At 44.2% G+C, this 20,676-nt stretch overlaps 1 protein-coding gene across 1 annotated transcript; it reads right to left on the bottom strand.

Annotated features, from left to right (window-relative positions):
* Nucleotides 1-16,938: 16,938 nt before the first annotated feature.
* On the bottom strand, nucleotides 16,939-19,012 carry HCAR2 (hydroxycarboxylic acid receptor 2). Its single transcript, XM_008577707.1, has one exon. It carries the CDS (start codon nucleotides 18,956-18,958, stop codon nucleotides 17,867-17,869), a length of 1,092 nt encoding a protein of 363 aa, XP_008575929.1. The 5' UTR covers nucleotides 18,959-19,012; the 3' UTR covers nucleotides 16,939-17,866.
* Nucleotides 19,013-20,676: the final 1,664 nt, after the last annotated feature.

The raw sequence follows: 20,676 nt of genomic DNA, 5'->3' as shown, positions 1-20,676 counted from the left end.
TGAGGGCCTCTTCAATTTCATGCTCGTATGCCTCACTAGCCTCCCCCTAGTCCTGGCCCAGTGAACAGCCACGATCCAATAAAACTTTATTTATAAATGACAGATGGCAGGCTGGTTTGGCCTGTAGACTTTAATTTGCCACCCTGGTAAAGCCTTTTTTTCCCCACCTGACTCCTCTTTCTTGAGATCTGATTCCTCAACCCACATCAGTCTCCCAACTCCTCCCTACAGGTAACAGATGTTAACAACCAGAATTTGTTCTTCATGCTTTCCTGTGTTCACATAAGTCCTCTACAGATATACATTTTTTTTTTCCTTTTTTTGTCTTTTTTACTGACCAGTAACGGGATCGCAACCCTCAGTGTCACGCCCGTACCGGGGACCGACAACAGGATCACAACCCTCGGTGTTGCGCCCGCACCGCGCTCAGCCAGTGAGCGGGAACCGGTCTCCACATGGGATCTGAACCCTTGGCGGGAGCGCCGCCGCACTCCCAAGCGGCGCACTCTCCAGTGCGCCACTGGGCCGGCCCCAGATATACATTTTTTGTTTTATAAAAATGGGAGATAATATATTATACACATTTTTTTGGCAAACGAGAATTCTACCACTGAACCACCAATGCAATATACACATTTTTTTGGATCACGCTTTTCTTTCACACTTCACGGTAATTTGTGAAAATATGGCAGGTCAGCGGTGCTAATTCTTTTTAATGGCTACAGAACATTCCATAAGGTGGATGTAGCATAATTTACTCCATCATTCCCCTCTTCCCTAGGATGGACATTCACTTTGTAAAGGTCAGTTTTCTGCCACAAAAAAAGCAAAGCTCCAATAAACATCCTCCTCCTTAAGTATTGGTGTTTGTATTTCTTTGGGACTGATTCCCAGGAGTGGGATTAGCAGGTCAAAGGGTATGTTTAGTTTCAATTTTCACAGATGTTGCCAGATTGCTTTGCCAAATGGCTGTAAAATTTCACATGTCTGGGTGTGCCCTTTTCTCCATATTCCTGCCAGCACTTGATGTTATCTCTTGTTTTAGTTTGTGTCATTCTGAAAGATGTAAAGTGACATCTCATTGCTTCTTTTATTTGCATTTTTCTGATGACTATTGAATTTGAGGGTCTTTTCATGCATTTGTTGCTCATTTGGTTTTGCTTTTCTGTAAATAGTCTGTTTATAGTCTAAATCCATTTCTGTATTGGTTGTTTGTCTTTTTCAGGTCAATTTGTAAAAGCTCTTTATAGAGTGTCCATTTGGCTTTTGGCTTGCTTCTGAGAAGTGATTTAGAGTGCTGGCTCTGGGACAGGCTGACAAGGGTCACATCTTGACTTGGCCTTGCCTGACCATGTAGCCTCAGAAAGTTATTTAACCTTGTTTAGCCTCAGTTTACTCATCTATAAAACAATGATCATCCTCATCGTCATCGTAACCTATTTCAAAGCTTTGTTAGAGGTAAAGGAGTTAACACGTGTAGAGTAAATAAAATGGTGCCTGGCATGCACTGAGTTAGTCAATGTCAGCTGGTGACTACTATTTATATTACGAATATTTTTCCAGCTCCATCATTTGAATTGGATTTATTTATAGAATCCTTTGTCACACAAAATGTTTCAATGTTTATGTAGTCAAATATATCCATCTTTTCTTTTGTAGTTTCTGAGTTCCCAGGTTTGGTTAAGAAGGTCACCCTATTTCGTTCATGACAAATTTTCTTGCTCTGAAAATCAGAGGCATGTGAGCTTACATTTCCTACCCTGAAGTGCATTGTCCTCTCAGTTCCTTGATCTAGTTCCTCCCTAAAATGAAAACAAACTTTTTCTATTCTCTCACAACACTTCTGACATGCATTTGTGTGGGTTTTCCCCATCCAGCAATTCTCCCATTCTCTTTGGACACCAGTTGGGTGTCCTACAATTCAATTCACATCCAACACTATCAACCTGGACTTAGCATCAGACCCCACAAGTTAATGGGCTCAGTCCCACCAGACTGTCCCCGCTTCAGATGCTAATGGCCAAGCTCCAGGTTTCCACCCATACTTCTGACCAACCAGCTATATTGGGGGTTCCTACAACCCCTTTCTTAGGTTCAATAATTTGCTAGAATGGCTCACAGAACTCAGGAAAATACTTACATTTATTGATTTATTATAAAGGATACAACCCAGAAACGACCAAACGGAAGAGATGCATAGGGCAAGGTATGGGGTGGAGTGCGTGCAGAGCTGTCATACCCTCTCCGGCTGTGCCCCCAGCACTTCAACTTGTGCACCAACTCGGAAACTCTACAAACCACATCGTCTAGGGGTTTTTTTTTTTGTTTTTTTTTAAAAGATGACCGGTTAGGGGATCTTAACCCTTGACTTGGTGTTGTCAGCACCACGCTCAGCCAGTGAGCGAACCGGCCATCCCTATGTGGGATCCGAACCTGGGGCCTTGGTGTTATCAGCACCGCACTCTACCGAGTGAGCCACAGGCCAGCCCATCGTCTAGGGTTTTTACGGAGGCTTCATTGTGTAGACATGATTGATTAAATCACTGGCCACTGATGACTAAGTCTATCTCCAGGCCCCCCTTCGTTGTCCCCCTTCCCCTCCCCAGAGGTCAAGGGGTGGGGCTGAAAGTTCCAGTCCCCTAGTCCTGCCTTGGTCCTTCTGCTGACCAGCCCCATCCTGAAGCTATCTGGGGACCCCAGCCACCAGTCATCTCATTAACATAGAAGAAGACACTCATCACTCCAGAGATTTCAAAGATCATTTCTGTACATTCTTTTTATTTTTTCTTTTTTGGCAGCAGCTGGCTGGTAAGGGGATTTGACCCCTTGACCTTGGCCTTACAAGGTGGTGATCTAACCAACTGAGCTAACAGGTGGGCCCAATTTCAAAAATCTTAAAAGCTCTTGTATCAGGAATCAGGGACTAAGACCAAATATGCATTTTTTACTATGTCATGCTCCCCGTCTCCTCCCTCACCCCAATAAGAGGAGACCTTTAGTATACTTTCACTTCCCCCGTCTTCTTTCTTTCCCCCACGTTCTCTGATGAGACCCGGGAAACACGTGTTTGTCCCACCCCCACTATCTGAGGTTTGGCTGAGATAATCAAGTATTTCTCTAATTTCCCTTACAGGATATCCATCTGGTTTCAAGAGCACTCTTTTACAAGAGTCCTTCTCTACTGCACAAATCCCAGGCTATCCTGACTCAGTTTTAAAATGTCACATGTGTATGTTCCTCACACTGTCATCTCTCTTCCCCATCTCGAGTTTTCTTTTTTTTTTTTTTTAATAAAAGATGACCGGTAAGGGGATCTTAACCCTTGTCTTGGTGTTGTCAGCACCACGCTCAGCCAGTGAGCAAACCGGCCATCCCTATGTGGGATCCGAACCCGGGGCCTTGGTGCCACCAGCACCGCACTCTCCCGAGCGAGCCACGGGCCGGCCCTCGAGTTTTCTTTTTAGGTTTATTTGTGGTTTGGTCAGTCTTTTTTTTCAAGTAGTTTTATCAGCTGGAACCCTGAGGATTATGCTCTCTGGATTCTGGGGTGTCCTTGAAAATCTGGGGGTTTTTTGGATCTCAATCGATGAAAAAATTTTTTTTTTGAAAACAGGATAGAGGATTCTGGAGTTACAGTCCTTTCTCTTTCGTCTCTGTAGATAGCGTTTCCACTATCATTTTTCAGTAGTGTAGATAAAAAGTCTGATTTTTTTCCTTTGTATCTTCTCTTTCTGTTTGAGACCTGTAAGGTGTTTCTATCTTTAAGATTCAGGAATTTTACTAGAATATGCCTAAATATGTGTCTTATCTCATCAGATCAGCCTGGAACTCAATGAGCCTTTTCAATTTGCGGTCTTAGATCTTTATTAATTTCAGGGAATTTTTCTTCTATTATTATCTGTTGCATCTTCTTATTTTAGACCTCCTATCATGTGCATATTAGTTCTTCAGGAGCTATTCTCTCTTATCTTTTCCCACGAGATTCCAACTTATCTTTTCTACAAGATTCCATCTCTTTATAGTGTTGCTGTGTTTTGAAATATTTCTTGCCCTTGATCTCCCAGACTAATTTGGATTTCAGTGGAGACCCTACTCACCGTTAATTCATGAACTGAATTTCTTAAGTTCAAAAAATCATGTATTTGAGCTCTAAAAAAGCCCCATCTGTACGGGCCGGCCCCATGGCTCATTCGGGAGAGTGCAGTGCTGGTAGTGCCGAGGTCCGGGTTCGGATCCTATATAGGGATGGCCGGTGCACTCACTGGCTGAGCGTGCACCGCGCCAAGGGTTGCGATCCCCTTACCAGTCTATCTATGCAGTGTTTGGGTTTTCTTGAGTGCTCTTGTTCATCACTGTTTTTAATTCAGGGATACCTCTGTCTGCTTCAGCAATGTGTGCCCTGATTGCTCTCCCTGTTCTTCCTGTGTCTGGGTGCTGGGCCCCCCCCTTTCAGTGGGTGATTATTTTTCTTAGCAATCGGGGCTCAAGTCTAGTTGCTGAAGTTTTCCTACATGGTGGAAGTAGGCAAAGCAGCCTCTACTCCCAGGGCTTGTGATATGGGAACTGGTAGAATCTTAAGGTCTTGCTGAGGTGCCTGGAAGAAACTTCTCTGCTATCTGGTTTCCCTGAACTCTCCCAGCCTCAGTGCCAAGGAAAGCGCAGCCCACCTTCAGCCTCTTCTTGGACTTTTTCATTTCTTGGGGGTCAATGTCAACCTAATTTAGAATTGGAAGGCATTGATTAAGTTAGTATACCTCTCTGTGCCTCAGTTTCCAATTAAAATATGGGTAAAATGAGACCCACCTCATAGGCTTAAAGGGATCTGATTATCAAAGATTTTTTATCCACAAAGCAAAATGAGCTGGTGAGATTATTCACATTAAAGTAGCTCATGACCTGTATTAGTGCAGTCCAACTAGTAGGTGATTTGAATTTTTCTTTTTCTTAAAAGATGACCAGTAAGGGGAACTTAACCCTTGACTTGGTGTTGTCAGCACCACGCCCACCCAGTGAGCTAACCAGCCATCCCTACATGGGATCCGAACCCGTGGCCTTGGTGTTATCAGCACCACACTCTCTCGAGTGAGCCATGGGCCGGCCCCCTGATTTGAATTTTTTAAAAAATGTATTGTACAATATATTTATACATATATTATGTACGAGTGGTTTCACAAGAGATTATTCCTTAAAGATAATGTTTCCCTGAACTTATAGCCACCAAATCATTTTCCAGTTTCAAAATAGTTTGTTTACTCCGAAACATCTACGTCATGAAGCTTATGGAAAAGTTGGATACAGACTTAGAGTGTGCATAAGGTGACACACCACTAGTTAATTTCCATTGGTTTTGGGGTCTCTGCTGGGTAGACAGAAGAGATGGAAATGGCAGTAATTCTGTGTGCTCTGCTAATAGCAAATACTGGCACCATTCTAACCTCGCCTAAGTGAGATTTAGTCCTCTCAGCTTCTCGGGAAGGAAATCTGGAAGATCCAGGATGCTCATTTGAAGCCAAGGCAACCTTCCCCCTGGCACAGATCTTTAGGCTGTTTTCAGAATCCACTGTTTTTGTTTGCTGTACTTTTCTATTGATATGTAACATATTACCCCAAAGCATAGTGGCTTAATGTGACAATAATCATTTATTATCTCTGATGGTTTCTGTGAGTCAGGAATTCAGGTCTCTGCTACACTATATCTGTGGGGTCTCAGCTGTAAGACCCAAAGTCTGGGGCTGCAACCGTCTGAAGGCTCATTCATGCACATGTCTGGCTGTCAGGATGGGCTACAAAATTTAGTTTCCAGAGCAAAGTGAAATGCAGGGTTCTTGTTAAAAAATTATTAGGAATTTACTGGAGGTAGGGATGTAGGGAGGTAGAGAGAGTGTCTGGTAAGGGAAACAAAATTTTTTGGGGGGTGGTGATAACAATGTTCTAAAATTAGATTGTAGTGATGACTGGACATTTCTGTGAATATGCTAAAAGCCATTGAATGAATAAATGAATTTAAATGAGTGAATTGTATAGTATATGAATTATATCTCAATAAAACTATTTTTAGGGCCGGCCCAGTGGCGCACTGCTACAGTGCGCCGCTTGGGAGTGTGGCAGCGCTCCTGCCGAGGGTTCAGATCCCACATACAGACCGGCCGCTCACTGGCTGAGCGAGGTGCGGGCGCAACACCGAGGGTTGTGATCCCGTTGCCGGTCCCGGTCCGGTACGGGTGCAACACTGAGGGTTGCGATCCGTTGCCGGTCACGAAAAAAGACAAAAAGGAAAAAAAAAAAAAACTATTTTTAAAAGTATTAAGAATTTCAAGATGGTATAGTAAAATATTTAAATGAGCCTGGGGCCCTTCTTAGCATGAGGCCCTGTGCCTACTACCCACGTGTGGGAGGCTGGCCCTGCTGGCTGTCAATGCTGTCAGCTGAGGGCCTAGCTGGAAGTATCAGCCAGAGCAGTCCCACATGGCCTCTGTGTGGGCCTGGGCTTCCTCCCCATCAGGTGGGCCAAAACAGGGAGAGACACAGAAAGAGAAGCTGTATCATTTTTATGCCTGTCTTTGGAAGGCACATAGCATTACTTCTACCACATTCTATCCATTAAAGGAAAGTCCCTAAGTCTGGCCCACATTCAAGGGGAGGGAAATCAGACTCCATCTTTTTTTTTTTTGTCTTTTTGTCTTTTTTTACTGACCGGTAACGGGATCGCAACCCTCGGTGTTGCGCCCGCACCGTGCTCAGCCAGTGAGCGGGAACCGGTCTCCACATGGGATCCGAACCCTTCGCGGGAGCGCCGCCACACTCCCAAGCGGCGCACTCTCCAGTGCGCCACCCAGCCGGCCCCAGACTCCATCTTTTGAAGGGAGGAGTGTTGAAGAAATCATGGACATATTTTAAACCACCACATCGGTCTTCACATCTAGGCAAAGTGCCACTTTCTGGTCTCCTGTTCAGTGCACAGGAGAGAAAAGTCCCCACGTGAATTTTCTTGCCAGAAAACACATCATGACCATAGAGACAGACACCAGATTGGTGTTTTCTAGGGGTTGGGGGAAGGGAGGAGGGGAATGACTGCCAATGGGTACAGGGTTTCTTTTTGGGGTGGTGAAAAAGCTCTGGAATTATTATTATTATTATTATTTTTTAAAGATGACCGGTAAGGGGATCTTAACCCTTGACTTGGTGTTGTCAGCACCACGCTCACCCAGTGAGCTAACTGGCCACCCCTATATGGGGATACGAACCAATGGCCTTGGTGTTATCAGCACCACACTCTCCCAAGTGAGCCACGGGCCGGCCCAAAAAAGCTCTGGAATTAGATAGTGGTGGTGGTTGCACAAGCTTGTGAATATACTAAAAATTACTGAATTGTATACTTTAAAATTTTTCAATTTATTCACTTTAAAAGAGTGAATTTATTGCTTCTATTGGCCTTTTGGCTAAGATGAGTGTAGTATTTATTTTTAGTAGCTGTCATCTATGGTCTGAATGTGTGTGTCCTCCCCCAGGTTTATCTGTTGAAATCCTTACCCACAAGGTGATGGTGTCAGGAGGTGGGGCTTTGGGGAGGTGACCAGGTCATGAGGGTGGGACCCTCAGGAATGATTAGTGCCCTTACAAAAGAGGCCCCAGAGAGCTACTTTACCCCTTCCACCATGTGAGGACATAGCAAGAAGGTGTCATCAGTGAACCAGGAAGTAGGTTCTTACCTGACACCAAATCTGCAGTTTCCTTGATCTCGGATTTTGCATCTTCCAGAACTGTGAGAAATAAATACCTGTTGTTTATAAGCCACCCAGCCTATGGTATTCTGTTATAGCTGCCCCAGCTGACTAAGACAGTGTCCTCGGATGAATCATGGCTGAAAACTTGATGGTGGAGTCCTAGAGAAATTGCTTGGTGTCTTGGTTTCTCAAAGAATCGCTTGGGTCACTGGGAATCCAGTCTGGAGCCATCCTCTGACCAAGGATGCCCTGGTTACCTCGGCCAGTGTGCAGCCACACACCGGGGACCTGCTTGTGGCAGCCAGAATCAGGGGAAACCATCTCTTTGGGGTTTCTCAGGCTTCCCTATAACAATCAGTTGGTTCTCCTAGATTGCACTTGATTTCACTCTACAGGTAATAAAGGACTGACCACTGGGCAGTCGAGATGGAAGAGGAAGTCTTTGCTCAGCCATCAGTGGGAAGATGTGCAGGGCATTGATGGAAGTTCAACAGGCCCAGTCCTGTCCCTTTCAGGCCTCCCAGGTCTGCATCTGAGGGAAGATCTCCTGGATGTAAGAAAGTGTGCTACAGGCAAAGACATCCAATAAAATGAGTGAATTTTATATTATATGAATTATATCTCAATAAAAAAATATATCAGGAGCTCTAAAAGCTGGAAGGGTCCTAGGCTTCTCTTACCTTCTCTGGGCTCTCAGGACCCAGACAATGAGTGGTAAAGCTGGAATTTCAACCCAGGAATGTCTGCTTCCAAAGGCCATCCTCTTTCACCTCAGCCAGACCGTGTGGGTCCATGGAGCCTGGTGGTGAAGGCCATGCTGCAGAACTTGAACTTTTTTTTCTGTTCATAATGAGGGTTTTTGAGATAGAAAAAAAGGCATAATTTAATTTTAATTTTAGAAAGATAATTCTTGGAAACTTTACTGACCGGTAACGGGATCGCAACCCTCGGTGTTGCATCCGTACCAGGGACCGGCAACGGGATTGCAACCCTCGGTGTTGCGCCCGCACCGCGCTCAGCCAGTGAGTGGGAACCGGTCTCCACATGGGATCCGAACCCTCAGCGGGAGCGCCACCACACTCCCAAGCAGCACACTCTCCAGTGCACCACTGGGCCGGCCCTGCTCTCTCTTCTTTTAAAGCCCTCAGAACCATGTCCCTGACTGCCATTTTTAGTCCTTTCACTACCACATGGTCCTACAATCCAATCACCTCTTCAAGCCTCCACTTTTCAATTACTGTAATAGGATTTCCCACACTCTTAACAGTCAAAGTGGGGGCTAAGTTTCTTTTTTTTTCTTTTTTTTAAAGATGACCGGCAATTGGGGCCGGCCCGGTGGCGCACTCGGTAGAGTGCGGCGGCGCTCCTGCCGAGGGTTCGGATGCCATACAGAGACCGGTCCGCTCACTGGCTGAGCGCGGTGCGGGCGCGACACCGAGGGTTGCGATCCCATTACCGGTCACGAAAAAAGACAAAAAGGGAAAAAAAAAAAAAAGATGACCGGTAAAGAGATCTTAACCCCTGACTTGGTGGTGTCAGCACCACGCTCTCTTGAGTGAGCCACAGGCCGGCCCCTTAGTTTCTAATACATAAAACTTGGGGGACACAATTCAAGCTTCAATGAGTTCCAGGGGGACATAATTCAATCCACTTCAGGAGAGTTTATTTAATTATTTATTTCTGAATTAGCTATAATAATTTTAGTAGTTTTGTTAAAAAATGTTTTTTGAAATCATGACTGAAATGTCAGTATTCTGACTCTATGGGTACCTGAGAGAAATGATGTGTTTTTTTTTTCCTCTTATTTGGTTTTTAAAAAAGATGTGTTTATTGAATTTTGTGATTTGTTTGCATTATGAAACCAAAAGTAGCTGGAGAGAGAGGAAGTAGTTGGGTAATATTTGCCTATGAAAACTCAATCTATCCTTAATGTTATTCTTCTACTTTTTTCTACAGGTGAATTTCTCCACTGGGTAGCACAGCAAGCCATATGTAAAATTCTATTCTGATCGATAGGTGATAAGTGGGTTTTTTTTTTTTTTTTTTTTTTTTTTTTTTTTTTTCGTGTCCGGCAACGGATCGCAACCCTCAGTGTCACGCCCGTACCGGACCGGGGACCGGCAACCGGCAACGGGATCGCAAACCTCAGTGCTGCACCCGCACCTCGCTCAGCCAGTGAGCGGGAACCGGTCTGCATGTGGGATCCGAACCCTCGGCAGGAGCGCCGCCGCGCTTCCCAAGCGGCGCACTGTAGCAGTGCGCCACCGGGCCGGCCCGATAAGTGGTTTTTAAGTAGACACATATGGCATTCCAGCCGACCTTTGAAACCACTGTCTCACTGAAGCATACAAGGTCGATGATCAGACACTGTCATAGTCTGCTAAAGCTGCCTCAGCGAGTGCCACAGCCTGGTACTTGTATATTTTCTCACAGTTCTGGAGGCTAGAAGTTTGAGATCAAGATGTTGGCCAGATTGGTTCCTTCTGAGGCCTCTCTCCTTGGCTCGCAGATGGCTGTTTCCTCCCTGTGTCTTCACAGGTTCTTCTGTGTGTGTGTGTCTGTGTCCTAATTTCCTCTTCTTATAAAGACAGTAGTCATATTGGATTAGAGCCCATCCATGCGACCTCATTTTAACTTGATTACTTGTTTAAATACAGTTGTGTTCTGAGATACTGGGGTCTACTTTATCTCTATAATTTTATCATTTCAAGAATGTTATATAAATGGAATCCTAAAGTATATAACTTCTTGAGATTGCCTTTTTTCCCCACTTAGCATAATGCCCTTAAAGTCCACCCCAGCCACCGCATGCATCAACGGTGTGTCTCTTCTTATTGCTGAGTAGTATTCCATGGTATGGATGTTCAAAGTTTGTTGACCTATTCACCCATTGAATGATATTTGCTTTCCTCCATTACATTTCTCTTTCTCCTTCCATTCACAGAAGTAACTTGTATCCTGAAGCTAGCGCAAATCCTTCTCATTCATAATGTTTATGCGTTATTACATAGGATGTTTCCACAAACAATACATGGATTTGTGTAGCATGTTTTAACATTTACATGGATGTTACCATATTGCAACTTTTTGCTATAGATATGATGTGTAAGACTCAGTCCTGTTGATACAAGTAGCTCTTTTTTTCTTCACTGCTGTTTAGTATTCCATTGGGTGCCTGTTTCACAATGTATTTGTCCCCTCCTTATAATGGACATTTAGGTTGTTTTCTGGCTTTCACTATTATAATGTTGCAATGAACATCGTTGACCCGTCTCCATATGAAGGGGTAGCTTCTTTAGAAAGGCCAGAAGAACCTTTAACAAGGAAAAAAGGGGTCAACCCAGGGTAGGCTTCGGAACAGGGAAATGAACATTTATAGAGCACTAAATGAGTTCTGGGCACTATGCCAGACAGCTTAAGTACACGAGCTCAGCCTGGGCCAGCGAGGTGAGGGAGGGCCTGATGGTTGGGTAGTCTGGGAAGTTCTGGAAATACTGACCCCAAACGGGTCAAGGCATTCACCCCACTTTTTCCAGTTCAATTTGTTCATCTCTCACTTTGCATGTTCTCAGAACTTTGAAAGCAAGGACCCTAGAGTTGGACTGCCCGAGTTTGTTCTCTCATTTCAGCACTTACCAGTTGCATGACCTTGGACAAGTTACTCAAACTCTCTGTGTTTCAATTCTCTTCTCTATGAAATAGGAGATAGCACCTCCCCTATAATGTTACTGAGAGGATCCACTATAAAACACTCAGCACAACGTCTGACAGATACCATGGAGCAAATCTTAGATATAACGATTGATGCTGATCAAATGACAATGATGTTGACGTAGCCTCTCTCCAATTGTGAGTGTATCTTTGCATTCATGTTGCTTTACCAAAACCAAACATAGACAGTTAATTCTATTTTTACATATTTTGTAAGCGTTTTGAAAAGAAACCATTTTTCAATCTGACCTCAGTTGGTCAGTTTGTTTTCTCTTCTTTTCAGAGTTGCATTGTGAACGTCCTGTACTGTTCCAGGCACCTGCAGATGGCTGAGAATTCATCTCTGGGTGTGACCAGAGCTCCAAATATATCAATATTTGTTAAGAGCTCAGAAGTGCTTGCCTTTCAAGCGACAGGGATATAGAACCGTGGACTATAGGTCAGGCTCTGATGTTTGTAATGCTGTACGCAAACTCTTCCTCCTGAAGAGACACAGGTAGCTAAATGTTACATTTAAGCTAACGAGAATCCAGCACGGGTTGCAAAATAATCATGTTTCTCTTGTCATAGAAGACAAGAGACAGTGAATAGAACCTCATGGCTAAGTACTCACTTCAGCTAAGCCTGCCAAAGAGTATTGCTTTGCCCCAAGTTTATTAAGCAATATGTAAAATAACAAGGACTTTAATTCTCCAAGAAAGCCTTCTAGAGGGCTCTAGAACACACATCTGGAGGTCCACAGATGAATGAGTTTGGGGAAGTGTGAAGGTTGATTGATTACCTCTCTGTTCTCTTTTTTTTTTTTTTTTTGACCGGTAAGGGGATCATAACCTCTGGCTCGGTGTTGGCAGCACCACGCTCATTCAGTGAGCGCACCGGCCATCCCTATATAGGATCCGAACCCGCGGCCTTGGTGCTTCCAGTGCTGCACTCTCCCGAGTGAGCCTCGGCACCAGCCCAACCTCTCTGTTCTCTCGAGACCACAGTTTTTGTAGCATGAGAGAAATTTTGGAAGCAAGGGAATTGAGCTCGGCCCCACAGACAGCCCGAACAGGCTAGTGGAATGGAGGGTGATCTGAGATGTTAGCTGAGGAGCTCCTGGCAGAGGGCACGTCTTTGCACAAACAATAGTTTAAAAAGACCCTTAGCATGGCTACCGAGACCAAGAAGGCCACCTTTCCAAGAATGCCTGGGCCAAGGATCTGGTGCTGGACGTGTCCCCCACCATCAGGGGTCTCATTATTCTGCCACCACTTAGCCCCAACACCAGGCATGCCACCATGATCCACTAGGCCCCACCCCACAACAACCCGGTGCCCCTCCCAGGTGATGAGAACATGCCCACCGTGCCCAGCCACTACCAGGACCCCACCCAAGCTTGAAGTGGCTGAAGAAACTGAGAGCGCCTTTGTTGACAGGGAGGAGGACCTTCCCCCATGATCCACATAAAAATGGGAAAAACAAACAAAAAACAAAACTTTTATGCAGCTGCAACACAACTGTTGTCTTTGGGGGGGGCAGGAGGCTGGTACAAGAATCAAACCCTGGACCTTCGTGTTATCAGCACCATGCTCTAACCAAATGAGCTAACTGGCCAGCCCAATGACTGTTTTTTCACAACCCTTTTATAAAGAGTGATTTGGGACCAATCTATTCTCTCATGTGAGAATCTGACCTGGAGACACAGGCATTGAGAGGGTGAGTCACATTCAAGGTTAAAAGCTGGGTGAAGGGCTGTTCTCCTGGAGCTGTTCGAGCCTGGTTTAATTCTCTCTTAGTTTCTGTGAGAATCAACACTATCTCTCCAGTATCCTTTCTCTCTTTCTGTTTTTAATTTTTTGCTCAAGCTAATTTGAAGTGTGTTCCACTTACTCTCATCTAGAAGAGCTTTGAGTTAAACAATTATAAGGTACCTTCTCACTACAATGAGAAAAAAAATTTTTTAATGGAATTTCCTTCTTGGCATTTTGCCACTAACATGAACAGCTCCAGCTTCGTCATCAAAGAATTTCATCAGAATTTCAGTTCCGGGCCGGCCTGGTGGCGCACTGGAGAGTGCGCCGCTTGGGAGTGTGGAGGCACTCCCGCCGAGGGTTCGGATCCCATGTGGAGACCGGTTCCCGCTCACTGGCTGAGCGTGGTGTGGGTGCAACACCAAGGGTTGCGATCCCGTTGCTGGTCCCCGGTACGGGCGCGACACCGAGGGTTGCGATCCTGTTACCGGTCAGTAAAAAAGACAAAAAAAGGAAAGAAAAAAAAAAAAAGAATTTCAGTTCCAATTAGAAGACATTGCCAATTTCAGCCAAAAGATGGGTGAGTAGGAGATGATCTGTAGCCCACTTACTTGGTAAATGGTCAATTTCTAGTACTTAGTGGCTCCACCAAACACTACAGCTGTCCAAGGCATCACAGAGAAATGATTCCTCCACTAAATCTCTAATTACAGAAGCAAGATGGGGGAAGAAAGAGGTCAGGTATCTCAGAAAGACCATGTGTGAAGACAACTGCTTGTTGTAAGCAACAAGGCCAGAGATCAACAGATCATAATCAGGCAGTATTTTGAAAATTAAACCAAAAGGCATTTTAAGGACCTGTGGTGTGTCTGCACCATAATAGTGAGTGCTGCTGAGATCCCTTATTTCAGGCAAGGCTCTGTGGGATGAATAGGCTAATAAATCTGGAAAGGTAAGAGAGCTCATACAAGAAGAAATGAACATGATCTAGACCCTCCAATTTTATGGTTCTAGGCTTAGGGGTAATTTCTGGATGATTGGGAGTAGTTGAAAGGAAGTCCTACGAGGATATTTCAAAAAGTTCATGGAAATATTTGTATTATCTTTTAATTCTATTTTTGCACAAGCTTTTTGAAGTACCCATCATACTTTACATAGCAGAGAGCAAACTCACGGAACTATGATCCCAAGAACTGGTATTCCCCCAAATAAAGAAAGCAGGTGTAAGACAGGTTTAGAGGAAGTAATAGGAAATAGATGCATATATGATTATAGCTGCCCTTTTCAATGCACAGACACACGTACATACATATATTCTTTCTCTCTCACTGAGTGGACACACGCCATTGGTTTAGTCCAGTGTGACTTTGCTTGCTCCCTTTTTAAATTGACGTTGGCAGGTCCCTGGACAAAGAAACAGAAGTATTTAAGCAACTAATCTCTCTGTCTCTTTTTATGGCAGCTGGTCTGTACAGGGATTTGAACCCTTGACTTTGGTGTTATAACATTGCACTCTAACCAAATGAGCTAACCTGCCAGCCCTAAGTGACTTCTCTCAATATCTATTGTTGATGATCAGGAAAGATGATGGTGTTCTAATTTTATAGAAATATAACAAAATGTGATTTAATTTTTAAAGCAGCATATCCTTATAAATAACTATAATATATAGTGATATATGTTCATTGTTGACAATTTAGAAAATAAGGAAAAGTCTAGAAAGGAAAATGGAAATTGCATATAGTCCCATCACCCAGGTATACTCAACATTAAAGCTTTAGTGTGTATTCTTGTGGTCTGTTGTTCCACGTATATATACACAGATATACATATTTTAAAAGAGAATTGAGGTCTTTTTGGGGGGGGAGAAGTTGACTGGTAAGGGGATCTGAACCCTTGGCCTTGGTGTTATAACACCGCGCTCTAACCAACTGAGCCAACCAGCCAGCCTATTTTTTAAAACTCTTTTTCATTTAATATAATGGAATCTTTATCTCAAGTGTTTCATTATTTTTGTACAATAGGGGTTCTTCACCTCACAATGTAGCAGACCCCACACTCATTGCACCCAGCCACACTGGCAAGATTCTTCCCTGTTTCTCGCAGTAGAGGGTTGAATTGTGGCCCCCAAAAGGTATGTCCACCCCAGACCTTAGAATGTGACCTTATTTGGAATAAGCATCTTTTGCAGGTATAATTAAGGTAAGGATCTCAAAATGAGATCATTCTGGATTAAGGGCCCTATATTCAATGACAAGTATCCTTATTAGAGACAGAAAAGGAGAAGACTCAGAGACACCAAGAGGAGAAGCCATGTGAAGATAGAGGCAGTGACTGGAGTGATGCATCTAGAAGCCAAGGAACGCCAAAGATTGCCGGCAGCCACTGGAAGCTGGGAGTGAGGCACAGAACAGATTCTCTATCAGAGTCTCCAGAAGGAACTGACCCTGCCGACACATTGATTTCAGACTTCTGGCTTCCAGAACTGAGAAAATAAATTCCTGTTGTTTTAAGCCACCCAGTTTGTGGTACTTTGTTAAAGCAGCCACAGGAAACTAATACATTCACACAACACAAACTAATTATCACCTCAGGGCCTTTCACTCTGCCTAGGCTGCCCTTCCCCCAGATTTTTGTCTCATTTGCTCTGTCTTGTCCTTTATGGCTCAACTCAAGGTCACCTTCTCATAGAGGCCTTCCCAGTCTTCCCAGTCCCAGTTTCTCTTTATCCCCATCTCAGCCTGCTTTGCAGTCTGCATAATATCCATAGCTGTCCTGAATTCCCTTTCCATTCATTTACTTCGATACTGTCTGTCCCCCATCCCCCCACTTTGAATGTGAGCTCTATGCGAAGAGGACTTTGGCTACCACCCAGAACAGCACTTGGCACAAAGTTGGTGCTTAGTATGTAAAAACTGACGGAATGCCTGAATAAATGAACAATGCGAGTCGCTGAGTTCCAAACCAATCTTTGCAAACCAACTCGTCCCCTGAAGAACTAGCATTTCACAACCATTGACTCATGCATCTGAGGCCGGGGGAATCCCTACTTTTTCCTGGGCTGTCTCTGCCATCTCTTCCTCTTTAAGGAGGTGATCCCCACTCATAACTTTCTTCCACTACCGGTTGCTTGGTGATACGGACAAGCAAACTGCTTTGAAAACACTTAAGAATTTCAAGAATGTCCATCTTCATTTATTGCCATTGGACCTGGGTTGGGCATCTGAGTATCTAAATTTCTTATCTGTATCCAAGTTAGGAGGTTAAATGAAGCAAGCCTTATCTTGCTAAAGGATCAAGGAGTGACAGAAGATGGAAATGAAAGCATAACAGAAACCTGGACTGATCACAGACTCAAACCAGTACATCTCCTTTCTGTCTCAGAATCGAGAACAGAAACCATTCCTTAGGAACCTCTTTCTTCCCCCTCCTGTGGAAAAATCCCAGTCTGACCTGATTCCTTTTTTGATACACAAATACTAATAGCAGTGCTCACCGAATTCTAAATAAAATGTAAAGTACTCTTGCAATCTTATCTGTACTCTCCTTCCAAATTAAATTGTTTTTATTTATTCTCAGCCCATTTCCACCTTTGTCTTAACACATATGTAATTTTTACTGAACTGTCCCATGATGTAGCTCAGTGTCTGCGTCCTTCTCTTGTTTTGCAGTGTACAATTATTTTTCTACCAGGACATAGTTAACAACCCATAAAGGTCTCTTCTTAAGTAAGAAGTCCATTTCTGTGAACCATAACCTGGACACCAGGCTGTGTCTCCTATCAAAATTTATTGAAATGATAGATTCATTTTAAGTACAGAAACCCAAGCAAATGAACCAGGAGGAATCTTCCCCCTTTAATTACTGGGCAACAGGACATTTCCCTTTTAATGATAAAAGCAAACAGAGGTGGGAAGCAGCTTCCTTCCCTGAAGCCTTTTTAACTGCTCAACCCTCAAATCAGTGTAAACAAGAGCGAGAATCGCATTAGGCATTAGTCTCGGTAGTCGCTGATTGTAGCACAAATGTCATTTCCGTTCTCTTAGTAACACTGTTTAGCTCAGTCTCTCCTGGGGCTAATCCCCTTCTTACCACCACTGGAAACTCAGATACTAACCAAAGTTTATGAGTCTCCTTGCTTTGTACATTTCTGCTAAAGATTGGCTGATAGATATGTTGGTCCCACGGAACCCAGGTGATCTACAGACTTGCTTAGTAATACCTGGGTTCCCTCCAGTAGTAACATAACTCCCCTCCAGTTTCTCTGCTCTGCTTATCCCTGCTGGAGCCCACAGATAGGCTAGATATCGACCCAGGAGCTGACAACCATCCAAGTCTCAGGCAGGTGAAGGAAGGAGGCCAACAAGTCACAGGTACGGATGGGCGGCTCTGCAGCCCCAACTTTGCACAACAGAAACGTCGACAATTTGCCCTTCTTCAGTCCCGCAAGCGTCAGGGATTAAGCAGAAGTTTCAGACGCCTAGAAGTTTTCCTCTCCATCCCCCTGAGATTTCTGTGGCCACAACTTGTAACCAAGTCACCCACTCTGCCACACCATTTCACTGAATCTGAGTCTCCAAATCTGGAATTTCCAGGAAACCTCAGGCCAAGTCCAATGATGCTACTCTGTGCAACAGCCGAACTGTTTCTCCGCTGATCTCAGTTCTTGGTGACAATCCCTCCTTTTGGTCTGGTTATTTAACAAGAGGTTGGGGCCAGATAAGAGGGGCTGCATGGCTCTCCAGGGTTGGCCATTAAAGCATCTGGACCATTTCTGGTAGTATGCACGTTCCCTGTGAGCTCGACGCTTGTGCTCTGGTTATTATCCAGCTCACCTGCTGTCTTCCTCCGGAGGCAGCGATTGACCAGCATGGAGAAGAAGTTGGGAAAGGATGGGCTGGAGAAGTAATACACCAAGGGGTCCAGCATGCTATTCATGTAGGTGAAGCTGAGGGTGAGAAAGAACGCCAGATCAACCGAGCGATACAGATCACAATTCTGCGTGCCCGAAGTGTGCAGGAGCCAGAAAACGCGTATCCGTACAGCCACACTGGGCAGGAAGCAGATGACAAAGACAATGGCCACCACCATGATAAAGTTGATGGCTCTCTTGATCTTGGCATGCCTGTCCATTTGTCTCTGTCGCAGGCTCCAGATGATTCTGGCTGAGCAGAACAGGATGATGCCCAGGGGCAAGAAGAACTCCAGGAGGAACATGGCATCATGCCACCTGAAGGTATAGCAGATACTAAAACTGCTGCACAAATTCGCAGAGCCATTCTGGGTCAACATCTTTTTCTGCAGGAGGTGAACTGTCAGGCCAATGGTGACAGCCCATAAGAAGCAAGAGATGATGGCTGCAGTACGATTGGAGATCTTGTTCAGAGCATGGTGGGGATGGACCACCCGGAAATACCTGTCCACGGCCACCACTGTGAGGAAGATGATGCTGCCCTGGCGGTTCATGGCCAGCATGAACAGCATCAGCCGGCAAGGGATCTCCCCAAACTTCCAGTCCCACTTCCTCACATAGTTGTCTGTCAGGAACGGTAGGCAGATGATCAGGAGAAAGTCAGCCACGGCCAGGTTGAACAGGAAAATCCGGCTGGACTTCCAGGACTTGAGGTGGAAGCAGAAAATCCACAGGGCAAGGCCATTGCCCAGAAGTCCGAACACAAACTCCAGCCCCAACACCGGTGGCAACACATTGGCAATGAAGTTATCTCGGAACACACAGCAGTTCTTGTTGTTTATTTCCAGAAAATGATTCTGCGGGTGGTGCCGGTTCATGAGTGGATCTAGTTCGTCGGATCTAGAGCACCTCACCTAGTGAACGCTCAAGGAAAGAGGTGTGTGTCTGTGTGATGAACGTGTGGTTCAGCGCTCGCCTTTATGTCATGTCAGGGTGTTGAAATAGATGACTGAATGGTTACCAGGAAACTACGAAATCACTTTAAAAAAAAAAAAAAAGCCCAGCAAGGCTCTTATGCAACCTGCTGTTTGCATAAACAAGTAATAAAAAAATCCCCTGGGCAGACAGGAACCCACAAACTTCTCTAAATGTAAAGGATAAGTTTAGGCAAGCTGACTTTCCTTTGTGAATTACTGAAGTGGAAAGGGCATCCCTTCAGAAGGCTGTGTGCCCATTTACTGATTGAGTACTTAGCACTGGAGAATTAATTCACTGTTATTTGCTTATGTAATTAACAAAACAACAACAGCAATAATAATTTACTATGCTAAACAGCACAGTATCCCAGAAGCACTAAGAATTGGCATGATATATGAGCACGCATATGACTTAAACAATAGTATGCATATGATTTCTTTTGGAAAGGCTGAGAAGAGAGTAATTGCCTATTTTATGAGGACAGACATGTTGAATTTGAGCACTTGTCCTATGCTACCTCTCTGTATAAACATAGATTGCTTTTCCAGACCAGGACTCTGCAATAATCTCTAGTTAGGGGGGGAAAAATGCTACTTGAGAGCATAACATTTCACAAGATGTTTGAAAACTTCAGCCCAGTTTTGGACTGCCGGGGGTATGTTAAAATGTTTTTTTTGTTTGTTTGTATTAGAGTTTGATATGCTTAAGTGCTCAAGTAAGTGATTTATTTCTTAAGTACTTGATTTATTTTTATTTATTTATTTATTTATTTTTGGCTGCTGGCTGGTACAGGGGTCAAAGAATACATTATTATTATTTTTTTTTTCCTTTTTTGTCTTTTTTCGTGACCGGCAACGAGATCGCAACCCTCGGTGTCGCGCCTGCACCGCGCTCAACCAGTGAGCGGACCAGTCTCTATATTTTTTTTTTTCCTTTTTTGTCTTTTTTCGTGACCGGCAACGAGATCGCAACCCTCGGTGTCGCGCCTGCACCGCACTCAACCAGTGAGCGGACCAGTCTCTATATGCGATACGAACCCTCGGCGGGAGCGCCGCTACGCTCTCAAGTGCCGCACTCTACCGAGTGCGCCACTGGGCTGGCCCAACAATACATTATTTTAATTAATAAATTTTATTTTTTAAAAGCAGTTTTAGGTTCACAGCAAAATTGAGCAAAAAGTATGGAAAAGTTCCTATATACCCCCATCCACACACATGTATAACCTCTCCTGTTCAGTAATGTAATATCTTAAAAACCCCTAATTTTGTAAAATTGAATTTAGAGCAACAGGACCTAAGAGGACATTGAACTCTGCCTTACAGCAGGACACCATTTCACAAGTTATTTCTTTGCTTTTTTCATGTAATTGGGTGTCATCCTATAGGACATTTCTACCCTTTAATAGTTTGCTCTTATGAATTCTTGCTGTGCAAGAGGATTTTAAATTGTTTTGCTTCTACTTTGAGTTAGAAATTGGAGATTTATTCTTTTAGTTTCATATCCAGTTTCAATGATAGAGGTTGATAGACTCTCCCGAGTAAACTAGAGTCGGATGACCTAATATTAGACTCCCATGGGATAGAGGAACTTGATGATCATGAAGATAAAGAAGAGGATG

The sequence above is a fragment of the Galeopterus variegatus genome, unplaced genomic scaffold (assembly GCF_000696425.1).
Source record: "Galeopterus variegatus unplaced genomic scaffold, G_variegatus-3.0.2 Scaffold1568, whole genome shotgun sequence".
NCBI classification, from domain to species: Eukaryota; Metazoa; Chordata; class Mammalia; order Dermoptera; family Cynocephalidae; genus Galeopterus; species Galeopterus variegatus.
Note: the sequence above shows the minus strand (reverse complement) of the source record. Positions and strands in the feature narration are given on the sequence as shown.

What these genes read in the sequence shown, in the direction of transcription:
- HCAR2 (XM_008577707.1), bottom strand. Translation starts at nt 18,958, where the DNA reads ATGAACCGGCACCACCCGCAGAATCATTTTCTGGAAATAAACAACAAG.